This window comes from Chelonia mydas, chromosome 9, assembly GCF_015237465.2.
Source record: "Chelonia mydas isolate rCheMyd1 chromosome 9, rCheMyd1.pri.v2, whole genome shotgun sequence".
Lineage (NCBI taxonomy): Eukaryota > Metazoa > Chordata > Testudines > Cheloniidae > Chelonia > Chelonia mydas.
The window spans coordinates 27,969,333-27,983,866 of NC_057855.1; the positions used below are offsets into that span (position 1 = coordinate 27,969,333).

Here is a 14,534-nt window from a genome sequence, read left to right on the forward strand (position 1 = left end):
GCTGCGGCTCTGCGTAGAGCTGGAGGGGGGACATGCCGCTGCTTCCAGGAGCAGCTTGAGGTAAGCGCTCCTGAAGCCTGCCCTCCTGCCCCGCTCCCGCACCCCAACCCCCTGCCCCAGCCCTGATCCCCCTCCCGCCCTCCGAACCCCTTGGTCCCAGCCCAGAGCACCCTCCTGCACCCCGAACCCCTCATCCACAGCCCCACCCCAGAACCCGTACCACTAGCCAGAGGCCTCACCTGCCCCCCTGCACCCCAACTCCCTGCCCCAGCTCAGAGCCCCCTCCTGCACCCTGAACTCCTCATTTCAGGCCCCACCCGAGAGCCTGCACCCTCAGCCAGAGCCTGCACCCCCAGCCAGAGCCCTCACCCCAACCGACAATTTCATGAGCATTCATGGCCTGCCATACTATTTCCATACCCAGATGTGGCCCCGGGCCAAAAAGTTTGCCCACCCCGGTCCTTGGGCAAAGAAGCTCTGAATATTCTGTTACATCATGCTTATGGTATTAGTTGAGACAATCTTAATTTTAGCTTTTCATAAAGTCTTCTTTACTAATCTAATTTCAAAACAGTAGTAGTAGGAACAGTTACAGTCATATTGAAGGAGTTAAATATTTTCCTATTAAAGTGGCTGAAAGTGGTTGAGTGGAGAAAGATTTTCTACCAGGGTTTATAGAAACTGCTCCTTTAATTCATTTTTTTTTAAATTAGTAATTGAGGTGAATAACCGATATGGCTTTATTGATTCTTACACCTCTGAATAGGAGATGTATTCCTTTGGGCCATCCCTAGGGAATAATACACCCTATGTAATAGTCCATTTTGCCATTAGATGTCACTGTTGTTCCACAGAAATACAGTTACAGTTACAAGTGTAGGACTTGTAACACTTGTGACACCTTAGAGACTAACAAATTTATTTGAGCATAAGCTTTCGTGAGCTACAGCTCGGCACTCCTTTTCTTTTTGCGAATACAGACTAACACGGCTGCTACTCTGAAACCAGTTACAAGGGTGTTTCTCTGGATTTGTCTTTTAAAAAGAGAGTTTAGAAACAAGTTTCAAATGTTTGCTTCAGCTCTAATTACTGATTTATCATCTTCTGTATAATGTACATGAAACAGATCATTAACAACATAGCAGTTCACCCTAAAGATTGTTGGGTCAAATTCCGGATTCCTGGATAATGTTTTAGCTACTCTGTTACTCATCCAGATGGCTCTGTTATAAGAGCTAATAAATTAGTCTGTCTAGTAGCTGACAGTCTATTTTTAGCCCCTGACTCTGATCTCTTTTATACCAGAATAAATCAGGAATAATTCCATTAAATCAATGGAATTACACTGCTATAAAACAAATGTGAGATCAGAATCAGGTTCTTAAAAAGTTTTATAATTGCCACTTTGAGTCATGCCTTAATTCTTTCAAAGGGCTTGGCTTCAATACAGAGTTAACTCAAGTTATAAGTTGGGCATGGCTCCTAACTCATGTCCTGTTGACACACAAAACCCCTTAACTCGAATGTGTGATGCTTTTAACTCGAGTTGATTGGCTCATTGGGGAGTACGTAGGCTACAGTTCAAGACTGTACAACTTTGTCAGCTGCTAGCACAGTCACTCTGTGGTGCTAATGCAATTGCTGTGCACTAATTCAGTTGCTGTGGGCAGCTCTGTGTTATTTCGCAGCATGAGTGCTCACTTGATATAGGCCAACTCCAGTGTAGTTAACTCTGCAGTGAAGACCTAGTCACGGGCTGTAGCTTTGGAGAATATCTGCCCCTGTAGCCAGTATGTGACTTCTTAAACCAGCAATCAGAATTATAGTGATTGGAATCAAGTTCCCAAGTAAAAACAATTGAATTGTAGACTCACTTCTTATTAGAATGGGTATTTCAGATGTAAGGGCACTTTGCTGCCATGTCTCTGAGATGTTTGAGTAACTTTCCCTTTTTTCTTACTCTCTTATTTATTAATTTTTATTCAGGAAGCTGCACTATGCAGACAACTTCCCATGGAATCAGAGACTATGGCCCCAGTTCAGACTGCTGTGAACACACCTGCTATGACACAAGACATCAGGACTATTACAAATAATGGATCGGATCCTTTCCTGAACAGGCAAGTTAATGTCCTCTTCATCAACTGTTTGGTTCTGTTGTTTTATCTGTGGCACAGATTGTTTTGCAAATGCATTTTCCAAGCAAACTCCTAAATTCCCAAAGTTTTATAAGGATTGGCAAAATTCTAGTGCAACTCTGAAAACTTAGAGGCGTTGTCTCAAGAAGGAACTGGCCATATCTTAACCATTCAGACATTTATTTGATGAAAATTATATGGACAGTAGTACTGTCCAGGAGGGAGACCAGATGAGATGAAAACTTTTTTCATGCTTCAGATGACAGAAGAGGACCTTAAAAAAAAAAGCCAAGCATAAGGTAGAGGGGGTTATAGCTGGGTGGGTAGTACTGTAAGTGTATGTTAGAGACAGTATTACAGGTAGATTTTATTCTTTTAGACTGCAGAACTATTGGAATGCAATTTTTATATCTAGAGAAAGTTTTGGGGTTTTTTCCCTCCAAAATAAAAACTGGTTCTACAGCAACCACTAGATATTTGGCTCTAAACTTTACAAAAATGGCCTCCAATTGTAGGCTGAGTTTCATGTTTACGGTTACACCCATGTAAAAGCCTGACTACATTCACAAGTCATGTGTTTAAATCTCCAAATGGGTGCAGTTGCAGAAACAAAATTGTCTCTGCAGTGCTGGAGGCCAGATTGAGGCCTGACTAAATATATACAAAATGGTATGGGGAAGACAGTGCACAAATCCTATGCACTGCTCTGAAAATGCCTACCTGGCAGTTTCTGAGATAGCTAGGTTGGGCCTGGTTCTCTGTTATTGTGGACTAGTGCAAATGACCACAAATGGTGCCCTTCTAACAAAGTATTTAAGTCTAGTGTTTGGACTATTGTTCTCCTTTTCTCAACCACCACCCTCAGGGATTATTTCTGACAAGAATATCTTTACTGAGGCTTCTTCATGTTTCAATTCATAGTGGGCCATACCATTCCAGGGAACAGAGCACAGACAGTGGCCTAGGCTTAGGATGCTACAGTATACCAACAACACCTGAAGATTTCCTCAGCAATGTAGATGAGATGGACACAGGTAGGAACAAGGAATGTGCTTATTTTGCTTAAAATTTCATAAATTGTGTTTTATAACCAAATTTCTAATTGTGTGAAATGAGTAATAATCTCTCATCCTTCCACATATAGGAATAGACAGGCTATGGGGCCCCCTCCTGCAAGGTGCTCAGTCCCTTCGCTCACATTTATGCCAGCATTTGTTAAAGGTACTCAGCACTTCACAGGATGGGGCCTATGAAGAGTATTGTCTGTACTGGAACCCTTAAATTATAATGCATGAAAGCCTCCTCCTATTGAAATTAGAGATGTAAAAGATTAACCGGTTAACTGGTTAACCGATAAGCATCAGTCTTATCGGTTTCGGTTAATGGTTAATGATTAAACTCCACTGCCAGCCGGAGCCCAGGACTCCGCTGCCGCCCTAGGGGTGGCAGCCAGGAGAGATCCCGCACGCACAGCCAGCAGCGGAGTCCCAGGCGTGGGGCTGGCCTCCGGGACCCAGGGCATGGGGGCCAGTAGTGGGGTCCCACGTAAAACATGGGCGTGCTGCAGCACCCCCTGCACCGCTAGTTACCCGGTTAAATGTTTAACTGTGTAACCAATAAAATGTTTATCGGTTACACGGTTACTTTTTTTAACCGCTATTTACATCCATAATTGAAATAAATAGACCTTTTGCAGCTCACTTCACTGGGGCCTTGATTTCCCCCAGTACTAATAAATAAGGCTAAGATTTTTTCACGGATATTTTTAGTAAATGTCATGGGCAATAAAGAAAAATTCACAGAAGCCCGTGACCTGTCCCTGACGTTTACTAAAAATATCCATCAGAAAATGAGGAGCTGCTGGGCAGCTCCAGGGGCCTGGCTGAGAGCTCCAGGGGCCCCCACCACCCATGGGGGCTCAGAGCTCCAGGGTACCCCCCTCTCCGCAGCTGCGGGGGGCAGCCAGGAGCTGTGGAGTCTCCCCTTGACCACAGCCGCTGGGAGCCCTCCAGCGCCCCTAGCCTGCGAAGCTGCGGGGTCCCGCAGTCGCCAGTGGTGGCTGGGAGCTGCAGGGTCTCCCACCACCTGTGATAGCCGGTAGCTGCGGGGTACTCCCACCACCTTGGAGCTCGGGGGGGCCCACTGCCTTGGGTAGCAGTGGTACCCTGTGGCTCCTGGTCTCCCCGGGTGGCAGTGGTACCCTGCAGCTTCCAGGCGCCTGCAGGGTGCTCAGTGCCTTCGCTGGCTTCCACAACCTCCGTGATAAAATTATTTATTAGCCTAACTAATAAAAAGATGCTTTAAGATATAGTTGGAGCATGAACTACCAATTGAGAGCCCAGTCCTGCATTCCTTGCCTTCCCAATACACTCAGAGGGTATGTCTACACTATGAAATTAGGTCAAATTTATAGAAGTCAGTTTTGTAGAAAGCGTTTTTATACAGTCGATTGTGTGTGTCCCCACACAAATGCTCTAAGTGCATGTAGTTGGCGGAGCGTGTCCACAGTACCAAGGCGACCATTGACTTCCAGAGTGTTGCACTGTGGGTAGCTATCCCACAGTTCCCGCAGTCTCCGCCGCCCATTTGAATTCTGGGTAGAAATCCCAGTGCCGGAAGGGGCTAAAACATTGTCACAGGTGGTTCTGGGTACATATCGTCAGGCCCCCCTTCCTTCCCTCCCTCCCTCCGTGAAAGCAAGGGCAGACAGTTGTTTTGCACCTTTTTTCTTGAGTTACCTTGTGCAGACGCCATACCACGGCAAGCATGGAGCCCACTCAGCTAACCGTCACCGTATGTCTCCTAGGTGCTGGCAGACGCGGTACTGCATTGCTACACAGCAGCAGTTAATTGCCTTTTGGCAGCAGACAGTGCAGTATGGCTGGTAGCCGTCGTCGACGTAGTCCAGGGTGCTCTTTTAACCGACCTCGATGAGGTCAGGGGCACCTGGGCAAACATGGAAGTGATTCAGCCAAGTCATTTCCCTTTTAAGTTTCGTTTCATGGCGATTCAGTCCTACCAGCAGTGCACTGTCTTTTAATATGCTGATATCAAGGGTAGTGACCCTGGGAAATGTGCAGGTCATAGTGGATGGCTTTGCTGCAATGGGATTCCCTAACTGTGGTGGGGCCATAGACGGAACCCATATCCCTATCTTGGCACCGGAGCACCAAGCCACCGAGTACATAAACCGCAAGGAGTACTTTCAATAGTGCTGCAAGCACTGGTGGGTCACAAGGGACATTTCACCAACATCAACATGGGATGGCCGGGAAAGGTACATGACACTCGCATCTTCAGGAACTCTTGTCTGTTTCAAAAACTGCAGGAAGGGACTTTCTTCCCAGACCAGAAAATAACTGTTGGGGATGTTGAAATGCCTATTGTTACCCTTGGGGACCCAGCCTACCCCTTAATGCCATGGCTCATGAAGCCATACACAGGCAGTCTGGACAGTAGTCAGGAGCTGTTCAACTACAGGCTGAGCAAGTGCAGAATGGTGGTAGAATGTGCATTTGGACGTTTAAAAGCACGCTGGCACAGTTTACTGACTCGGTTAGACCTCAGCAAAACCAATATTCCCATTCTTATTACTGCTTGCTGTGCGCAGTACAATATCTGTGAGAGTAAGGGGGAGATGTTTATGGCGGGGTAGGAGGTTGAGGCAAATCACCTGGCCGCTGATTACGCACAGCCAGACACCAGGGCGGTTAGAAGAGCACAGGAGGGTGCGGTGCGCATCAGATAAGCTTTGAAAACCAGTTTCATGACTGGCCAGGCTACGGTGTGAAAGTTCTGTTTGTTTCTCCTTGATGAAACCCCCGCCCCTTGGCTCACTCTGTAAGCTAACCACCCTCCCCTCCTCCCTTCGATCACCACTTGCAGAGGCAATAAAGTCATTGTTGCTTCACATTCATGCATTCTTTATTAATTATTTAAGTTCAGTACCAATGTGGACACAAGAACAAATGGACATAAACTGGCCACCAGGAAGTTTAGACTTGAAATTAGATGAAGGTTTCTAACCATCAGAGGAGTGAAGTTTTGGAATAGCCTTCCAAGGGAAACAGTGGGGGCAAAAGATCTATCTGGCTTTAAGATTAAACTCGATAAGTTTATGGAGGAGATGGTATGATGGGATAACATGGTTTTGGTAATTAAATATTCATGGTAAATAGGCCCAATGGCCTGTGATGGGATATTAGATGTGGTGGGATCTGAGTTACCCAGGAAAGAATTTTCTGTAGTATCTGGCTGGTGAATCTTGCCCATATGCTCAGGGTTTAGCTGATCGCCATATTTGGGGTGGGGAAGGAATTTTCCTCCAGGGCAGATTGGAAGAGGCCCTGGAGGTTTTTCGCCTTCCTCTGTAGCATGGGGCACGGGTCACTTGCTGGAGGATTCTCTGCTCCTTGAAGTCTTTAAACCACGATTTGAGGACTTCAATAGCTCAGACATAGGTGAGAGGTTTTTCGCAGGAGTGGTGGGTGAAATTCTGTGGCCTGCGTTGTGCAGGAGGTCAGACTAGATGATCATAGTGGTCCCTTCTGACCTAAATATCTATGAATCTATGAATTCATCACACAAATAGGGGGATAACTACCAAGGTAGCCCAGGAGGGTGGTGGAGGAGAGAAGCACCAGGAGGGGTGGTGGAGGAGGGAAGGACAAGGCCACACAGCACTTGAAAAGTTTAAAACTTTAAAACTTATTGAATGCCAGCCTTCTGTTGCTTGGGCAATCCTCTGGGGTGGAATGGCTGGGTGGCCGGAGGTCCCCCCACCGCGTTCTTGGGCGTCTGGGTGAGGAGGCTATGGAACTTGGGGAGGAGGGCGGTTGGTTACACAGGGGCTTTAGTGGCGGTCTGTGCTCCAGCTGCCTTTCCTGCAGCTCAGCCATATGCTGGAGCATATTAGTTTGATCCTCCAGCAGCCTCAGCATTGAATCCTGCCTCCTCTCATCACGCTGCCGCCACCTTTCAGCTTCAGCCCTCTTTTCAGCCCGCCACTTACTCTCCTCAGCCCACCACCTCTCCTCCCGGTCATTTTGTGCTTTCCTGCACTCTGACATTGTCTGCCTCCACGCATTCGTCTGTGCTCTGTAAGTGTGGGAGGACAGCATGAGCTCAGAGAACATTTCATCGCAAGTGCGTTTTTTTCGCCTTCTAATCCTCGCTAGCCTCTGGGAAGGAGAAGATCCTGTGATCCTTGAAACACATGCAGCTGGTGGAGGAAAAAAAAAAGGACAGTGGTATTTAAAAAGAGACATTTTATAGAACAATGAGTACACTCTTTCACAGTAAACCTTGCTGTTAACATTACATACATAGCACATGTGCTTTCGTTCCAAGGTCGCATTTTGCCTCCCCTCACCGCGTGGCTAGCCCCTCATCCCTCCCCCCTCCCCCGGCTAACAACGGGGAACATTTCTGTTCAGCTACAGGCAAACAGCCCAGCAGGAAGGGGCACCTCTGAATGTCCCCTTAAGAAAAGCACCCTATTTCAACCAGGTGACCATGAATGATATCACTCTCCTGAGGATAACACAGAGAGATAAAGAACGATGTTGTTTGAATGTCAGCAAACATACACTGCAATGCTTTGTTCTACAGTGATTCCTGAGTACGTGCTACTGGCCTGGAGTGGTAAAGTGTCCTACCATGGTGGACAGAATAAGGCTGCCCTCCCCAGAAACCTTTTGCAAAGGTTTTGGGATTATATCCAGGAGAGCTGCGAATGCCAGGGCAAATTAATCATTAAACATGTTTGCTTTTAAACCATGTATAGTATTTTAAAAGGTACGCTCACCAGAGGTCCCTTCTCCACCTGGCAGGTCCGGGAGGCAGCCTTGGGTGGGTTCGGGGGGTACTGGCTTCAGGTCCAGGGTGAGAAACAGTTCCTGGCTGTCGGAAAAAACCGGTTTCTCCGCTTGCTTGCTGTGAGCTATCTACAACCTCATCATCATCATCATCTTCCTCGTCCCCAAAACCTGCTTCCGTGTTGCCTCCATCTCCATTGAAGGAGTCAAACAACACAGCTGGGGTAGTGGTGGCTGAACCCCCTAAAATGGCATGCAGCTCATCATAGAAGCGGCATGTTTTGGGCTCTGAGCTGGAACGGCCGTTTGCCTCTCTGGTTTTCTGGTAGGCTTGCTCCTTAAGTTTCACGCAGCACTGCTTCGGGTCCCTGTTATGGCCTCTGTCCTTCATGCCTTGGGAGATTTTGACAAATGTTTTGGCATTTCGAAAACTGGAACGGAGTTCTGATATCATGGATTCCTCTCCCCATACAGCGATCAGATCCCGTACCTCCCGTTCGGTCCATGCTGGATCTCTTTTGCGATTCTGGGACTCCAACATGGTCACCTCTGCTGATGAGCTCTGCACTCACCTGCAGCTTGCCACGCTGGCCAAACAGGAAATTGAAATTCAAAAGTTCATGGGCCTTTTCCTGTCTACCTGGCCAGTCCATCTGAGTTGAGAGTGCTGTCCAGAGCGGTCACAATGGAGCACTCTGGGATAGTTCCCGGAGGCCAATACCGTCTAATTGTGTCCACAGTACCCAAATTCGACCCGGCAAGGCCAATTTCAGCGCTAATCCCCTTGTCAGGGGTGGAGTAAGGAAATCGATTTTAAGAGCCCTTTAAGTTGAAAAAAAGGGCTTCGTCGTGTGGACGGGTGCAGGGTTAAATTGATTTAACGCTGCTAAATTTGACCTCAACTCCTAGTGTAGACCAAGGCAGAGGTATGCAAGGAATGATGAATTGGATGCTTAGGGTGAGAGTTTAAAATTGTCAACCAGATCTTCTCGGTGGCTTTGAAAGACCTCAATGTATGTAGGACTGTTGAAAAGTTAATATAACATAGTACAGTGCTGCACTTCTACAGTACTTAGCACAATGGGCCCTAATCCATGATTGAAGCCTATGAGAGCTATCACAATATAAATAACTTCCAGCAAGCATATACCACTCAACTGCTTACAGTGGAATCTGATATAGTAAAACTCTATTTATATTGAAGAATAACACCTGCTTATTGTTTCCCTGGTCATAGAATCTCAGGGTTGGAAGGGACCTCAGGAGGTCATCTAGTCCAACTCCCTGCTCAAAGCAGGACCAATCCCCAATTTTTGCCCCAGATCCCTAAATGGCCCCCTCAAGGATTGAACTCACAACCCTGGGTTTAGCAGGCCAATGCTCAAACCACTGAGCTCTCCCTCCCCCCAGTATTTGGTTGTGGTCATGGTCATGCAAATGAAAAATTGTAGTTGTTGTTAGAGTGAACTCTGCTTATAGTTTTTCTGTTAACAGTATTAGTGATTTCAGGATTCCACTTTATTACTGGTATGGTTAGCTGCAGGGCTGTTATTCATATATGGGTGTAATTCACAATGTGGGCCATAATATTCTGACTCCAATCCAAACAGCACCCAATTCAAGCTCACAGTTCTGCATCTTGATCTACATCAATCACTGATTTCAGTGGGAATTTGGGGCATGCAAGGAATGTGTAGGGTCAAGTTCTTCAGTGGCAACTTGAGAAAGGGAGCACAATAAGGGGCCCTGTTTTTCATCTGTCAGTGTGGAGAGTTGTGTGTGAATCCCCCTGACAGAAAATTGAAGATATAGCCCAAAAGTGAGCCAGTGATTTTTGGAAGGATTTCCTATGTATCTGGCCCAGATTTGATTTGCAGTGTTTCAGGACCAAATTCTTCCTTTACTCATTTGGCCTAATACTTGACTGCACTAGGTCAGTGGAATTGTTCAGGGAATAAAGTACTACCCCACATGAGTAAGCATGGCAGAATCTAATCCTAGGTGAATTGGTTTTAGCTCTTCCGAATTTCTGCGTTGTCTAGTTCTGTGGGAATTCATTGTGTCATGAGAACAGTCTCCTAAGAAGAGCCATTGCATTGGGATTTCCTTTCCAAACATGTGCATAGTTCATTTAGATATTGAATTTTTTTTTTGTTACTATCTTCACATTGTTTAAAAGATGAAAGTAAATTATTAGAAAACACACCAGTTCTCTCCAGCTACTGAAATAAGTCAGTGAAGTCAATGGGACTCAAGACTACCTTTGGAATCAGTGGGAGTTCTGGGTGTGCAGTGAGTACACAGTCATGCCCTTAATGATTTTACTGTTCATTATTGTTAATTGAGCCAAAAAATAGAGTAATAACATTGCAAAGGAAAGTCCCTGTAAAACCGTCATTAGCCTTAGTTTGAACTGTGGGCTATGGATGAAATTCACTCCTATGCAGAGAGCCAGAGCACAGTGCTTAAGTGGGATTTGACTCCATTAGCCCTCTGCACAGGGAGGAATTTCACTGACTGCTTAAATGAGGGAACAGAGGCTGATTATTCAAATACTGTTGAAAAGAACTTTTTTGTGCTTTTGACAGCACAACAAAAGAGAAATCCTTCTCTGGATATGCTTTTCTGTAAGCAAAGGAGGCTTGATAGCAGTGTTTATAGAAGAGACCTGTAATGTGGTGATTGCAGGAAGTGGGGGGGAAGTGTGCCTACAATTTTCAGCCTGTGCTTTTTTTTAGAATCATTTTTAGAAGGGAGCCAGCGCCACTATGATTCTTCTTTCTTTTACAGGCGAAACTGTGGCACAGACTCCCATGAACGTAAGTTCACAACAGACACGTTTCCCTGATTTCCTCGACTGTCTTCCAGGAACAAATGTAGATCTTGGGACTTTAGAGTCTGAAGACCTGATCCCTATCCTCAATGACGTGGAGTCCGTACTCAACAAGAGTGAGCCGTTCCTCACCTGGCTGTAATCAATAATCACTCAATGCTGATTCAGCCCTTAATACAACCCAACATTTCCTTTCCCTCTTGAAATAGAGGTAGAGCATCTGAAAATCTTCAGATATATACTTGCTGCCTTAATGACTTGCTGTATCACCTTTATGGTCATTTTAACCTGTGCCTGAATTTGATTGACAGTAATTTAAATATAAACTATATATTTCTTTCTGTTTTTCAAGAACTGCTTCTACACATCTGTAACCTGTGTTTCCTTTACAGATCATATAGAAGTGTTTCTTTTTGGGGGGATGGGAATCACAGATGGGCAGAGTATGGGATAGAGATCTGTGTCCATGACTAAACTCATGGGCTCTCAGTTAAAATTACGACTCTTAATGAACCAAAAATGCTGACCACACATAGGCAGCTTGGTTAAAAAAAATACCTGCACAGAATCAGACCACAAGTGCAGTTTTATAATTATATTTATGACAATAGTACCAAATGCTTTTTTATCTATTTAACTTGAGCTTTGAGCTTTAAAATCATTGTATTATTAGTAAGATTGTGCAGTATGGAATACAGAATAATTCTGATTCCATAGCCACCATACTAATCCTTATTATACATTTGCAAAGGCACAAACCGTACTATTGCAGTTTATTTTTCAGTATATTACTGTATAGCTTCCAGATAAATACTTCCAATTTGAAAGTAGCAGAGTGGTTCAGTAACAGTTTTACACTACAATAATATTGTAAAATAACCAGACTGGTACTACCACCTTTAAAAAAGTCATAAACATGTCATTTTTTAAAAATACATCTTAGATTTTGATGTTTATTTTATTAAGCACTACAATTTTTTAACTAAATACATGAACGCATTTTTTAAAATAAATCTGTGGCAACTATTTTTGACAACGGCAAAAATACACTTAAAAATCAGGACAGAAAAGACTAGCACAACTTGACAATACCATATGCAGTTAAAAAAAAAAAAAAAAAGCCTTGTTCTTCCTGTTTTCAGTAGTAATGGTTTTTAACTGACAGTATCAATGAAACTGTACAGGTAACTGAATACTTGTAATCAGATGGTCACTTTTATCAGATCCGTGATAACCAGGCAGGTGCCTGTATGTCTGGTAAAGTTGCTAAAATCCTAATCCTTGTTGCTTGCTAGAGTTGGTATACAAGACACATGGCATACTATCCTGTATATTCATATCTACTGTATATCCTATAAAGGTTTCTTTTTCAAATGTTTGGGGCTGAGAAAGCATCAAGGACAGAAAGCATGCAAAGTTTCCCTGAAATGCAAATGAAGTCCTGAAATTCTTAAGTATTTTGAGCTATTATTATTTATAATCTATGAATTTAAGCTTTTTATTTTGAAAAAAAATGTATCTGTTTATGAAAGGCATTAATACAAGTCTCTGAGCTTGATCCAGTTTATGTGGGGAAAGCAAGAGATGTAGCACTCAGTGTAAATGTCTGTTTGTCAGGTCTAATCCATAAGATCCTATCTATGCACCAGAATATTGGACACTAAAGGATTTTTTCTATCTTGTTGGAAAAGAGGCAGGTGAAAGGGTTAGAGATGAAGTGGCAGAAATATGGACTAGATTGGAAAGGTGAATGATTATGTAACAGAAAACAATAACAGTACCTGAGAGGGACGGATGGCTACAGATAGGGACACACATGTAAGAAGAACCAGCCGTGTTCACTTAAAGAATACCATACCATGAACCCAATACAAGAAACTTCCTTGTGAGAGAAGAGCTGCTTGGCTGCATGTTAGCACAGTAGCATGGAAGCTGTCTTGTCTTTTAAGCAGGAGAGGGGAGAGAGCTACCCAATGAAGTTCTATTATACAGAGAAGACTAGTTCTTTTTATATATATTTTAATATAACACGGGATGAGGAGGCAGAGTTGCGTCTGCACAGAATATTGCTGAATGGGCATTGTTTTACTTTTTTTTTTCTTTCCACTTATGCTAGAACTAAGCCTTAAGATATTAGAAATTATCTTTCTGAACAAACAAAGGACCGAATGGGGCTGAACGTTATTACTGTATTATCTTGAATCTTTTTTTAAAGTGTATCAGGTTATAAACTTAAATGAAAATCAGATGGTCCTACGGTTTTGTTCGTTTAGTTACACAAATGGTTTATATAGTCAGAGAATTTGGGATTTATGGTATCTGATTTTGATTGTAAAACTTTTTAAGGCCAAATCCTCAGCTGCTGTATGATCAGTCAAGCTCCATTGAAGTCACTGGCTTGTTAGTATAATTTACACCAGGGGATCTGTACCCTGCCATGATTTAGTCAATATTATAATTAAAGTTTAGCAAAATTAGTGTAAGCATTTACTAGTAAGTCAATGTTTTTAATTGTTTTTTTTGTTCATAAAAAACAAAGATCAGAATTCTAAAGCTGGTGCCTGCTTCTCCACATACTGGTGTAGGTTGGGAGGGGCGAGTGAAGAGAATAAAGCCCAGAAACATTAAATTTTGTAATTGTTTTCATATTCCTGTGATAATAAAACAGCAGCAGAGTTGAATGGAAAGGTGCTATGTAAAACATTATTGCTACTGTAAAGCAACTGCCCGTAAGTTAGGTCAAACCTTTTTTCATTCTGAACCAAATGATGGTGAAGATAAAGTAATTTTTTACACCATAACATGTTCTTGTTTCTACAGAGAGTATGTGCTGGATCACATGCACAGACACTCTCCCCAACCCCCATACTATCCAGTTTGTTGTGAAGTCCTCCTTTCAAGGAGTTTTCTGACTTTAAAAACAGGCTGTGACAGAAGTATAAGTATTCAAAAAGCATATGTATTTGTAATTCTATTGAAACAATTTAATTTTTTACAATATTTCACTATTATTTCAGTTTGTGAAATTACATTTATTTTACTGAATTCACACTTGTCTCAATACAGTAAATATTCTAGTGGGACAGTTGTACTGTTGACCATCACTGAGTGTGACATACATAAACGTTGCGGATACCGAGTAATAGGATGTTAATTACAACTTGTATTCTGATAACACTATTAGAATGTAACTTTTTGGGGAGGATGGGTTGACGATGAAATCAAATGCTGGGGTGTTTTGGGGGGGCTGGGGGGGTTTAAAATGTCTTTTGAAAATGGGTGATAAAACAAACTGTTTCTTAATACACTGCATCCATGTATGTGCTAGTACTTTAACTTTTTTATTTACTTTTTAATTGTATGTTATGATGTGTGAGCAGTTGTTTTTAATTTAGGTTATTTTACATACAGAGGGTATGCATCAGAATCGGTCAGATCAAACTATTGTACCCAGAGTTTGGTTCTGGTTTTTATTTCTTTGATCTTATACAAGAGAAAATAAATAAATGAATTTAAAGCTTTTGGCTGCATTTTTGTTCCGTACGATTTTTTTTATTATTTCTTCTCTGGAGGATTTTAGAACTTGCTGAGCATTAACTCCACTTGGAATAAAGTAAAGAAGCGTTCTGTGGAAAGAGATTCCCTTTGGATTAAGTGGCCAACATTTAACAAAAGAAACCTTAATATACAGAATTATGGTCCAGGTTATTAATAGCTATGAGTAGGTATTAGGCGATATATATCCTG

The 14,534-nt window shown here is 43.1% G+C and overlaps 1 protein-coding gene across 1 annotated transcript in view; it reads left to right on the forward strand.

Moving 5' to 3' along the window:
- Positions 1-14,308, forward strand: part of WWTR1 (WW domain containing transcription regulator 1) — a 121,290-nt gene extending 106,982 nt beyond the window's left edge. The window contains exons 4-6 of the mRNA XM_037908471.2: positions 1,987-2,120; positions 3,060-3,172; positions 10,745-14,308. Of these exons, the coding sequence (XP_037764399.1) occupies positions 1,987-2,120; positions 3,060-3,172; positions 10,745-10,929 (432 nt within the window). The 3' untranslated portion in view covers positions 10,930-14,308. The remainder of the gene's footprint in view (positions 1-1,986; positions 2,121-3,059; positions 3,173-10,744) is intronic.
- Positions 14,309-14,534: the final 226 nt, after the last annotated feature.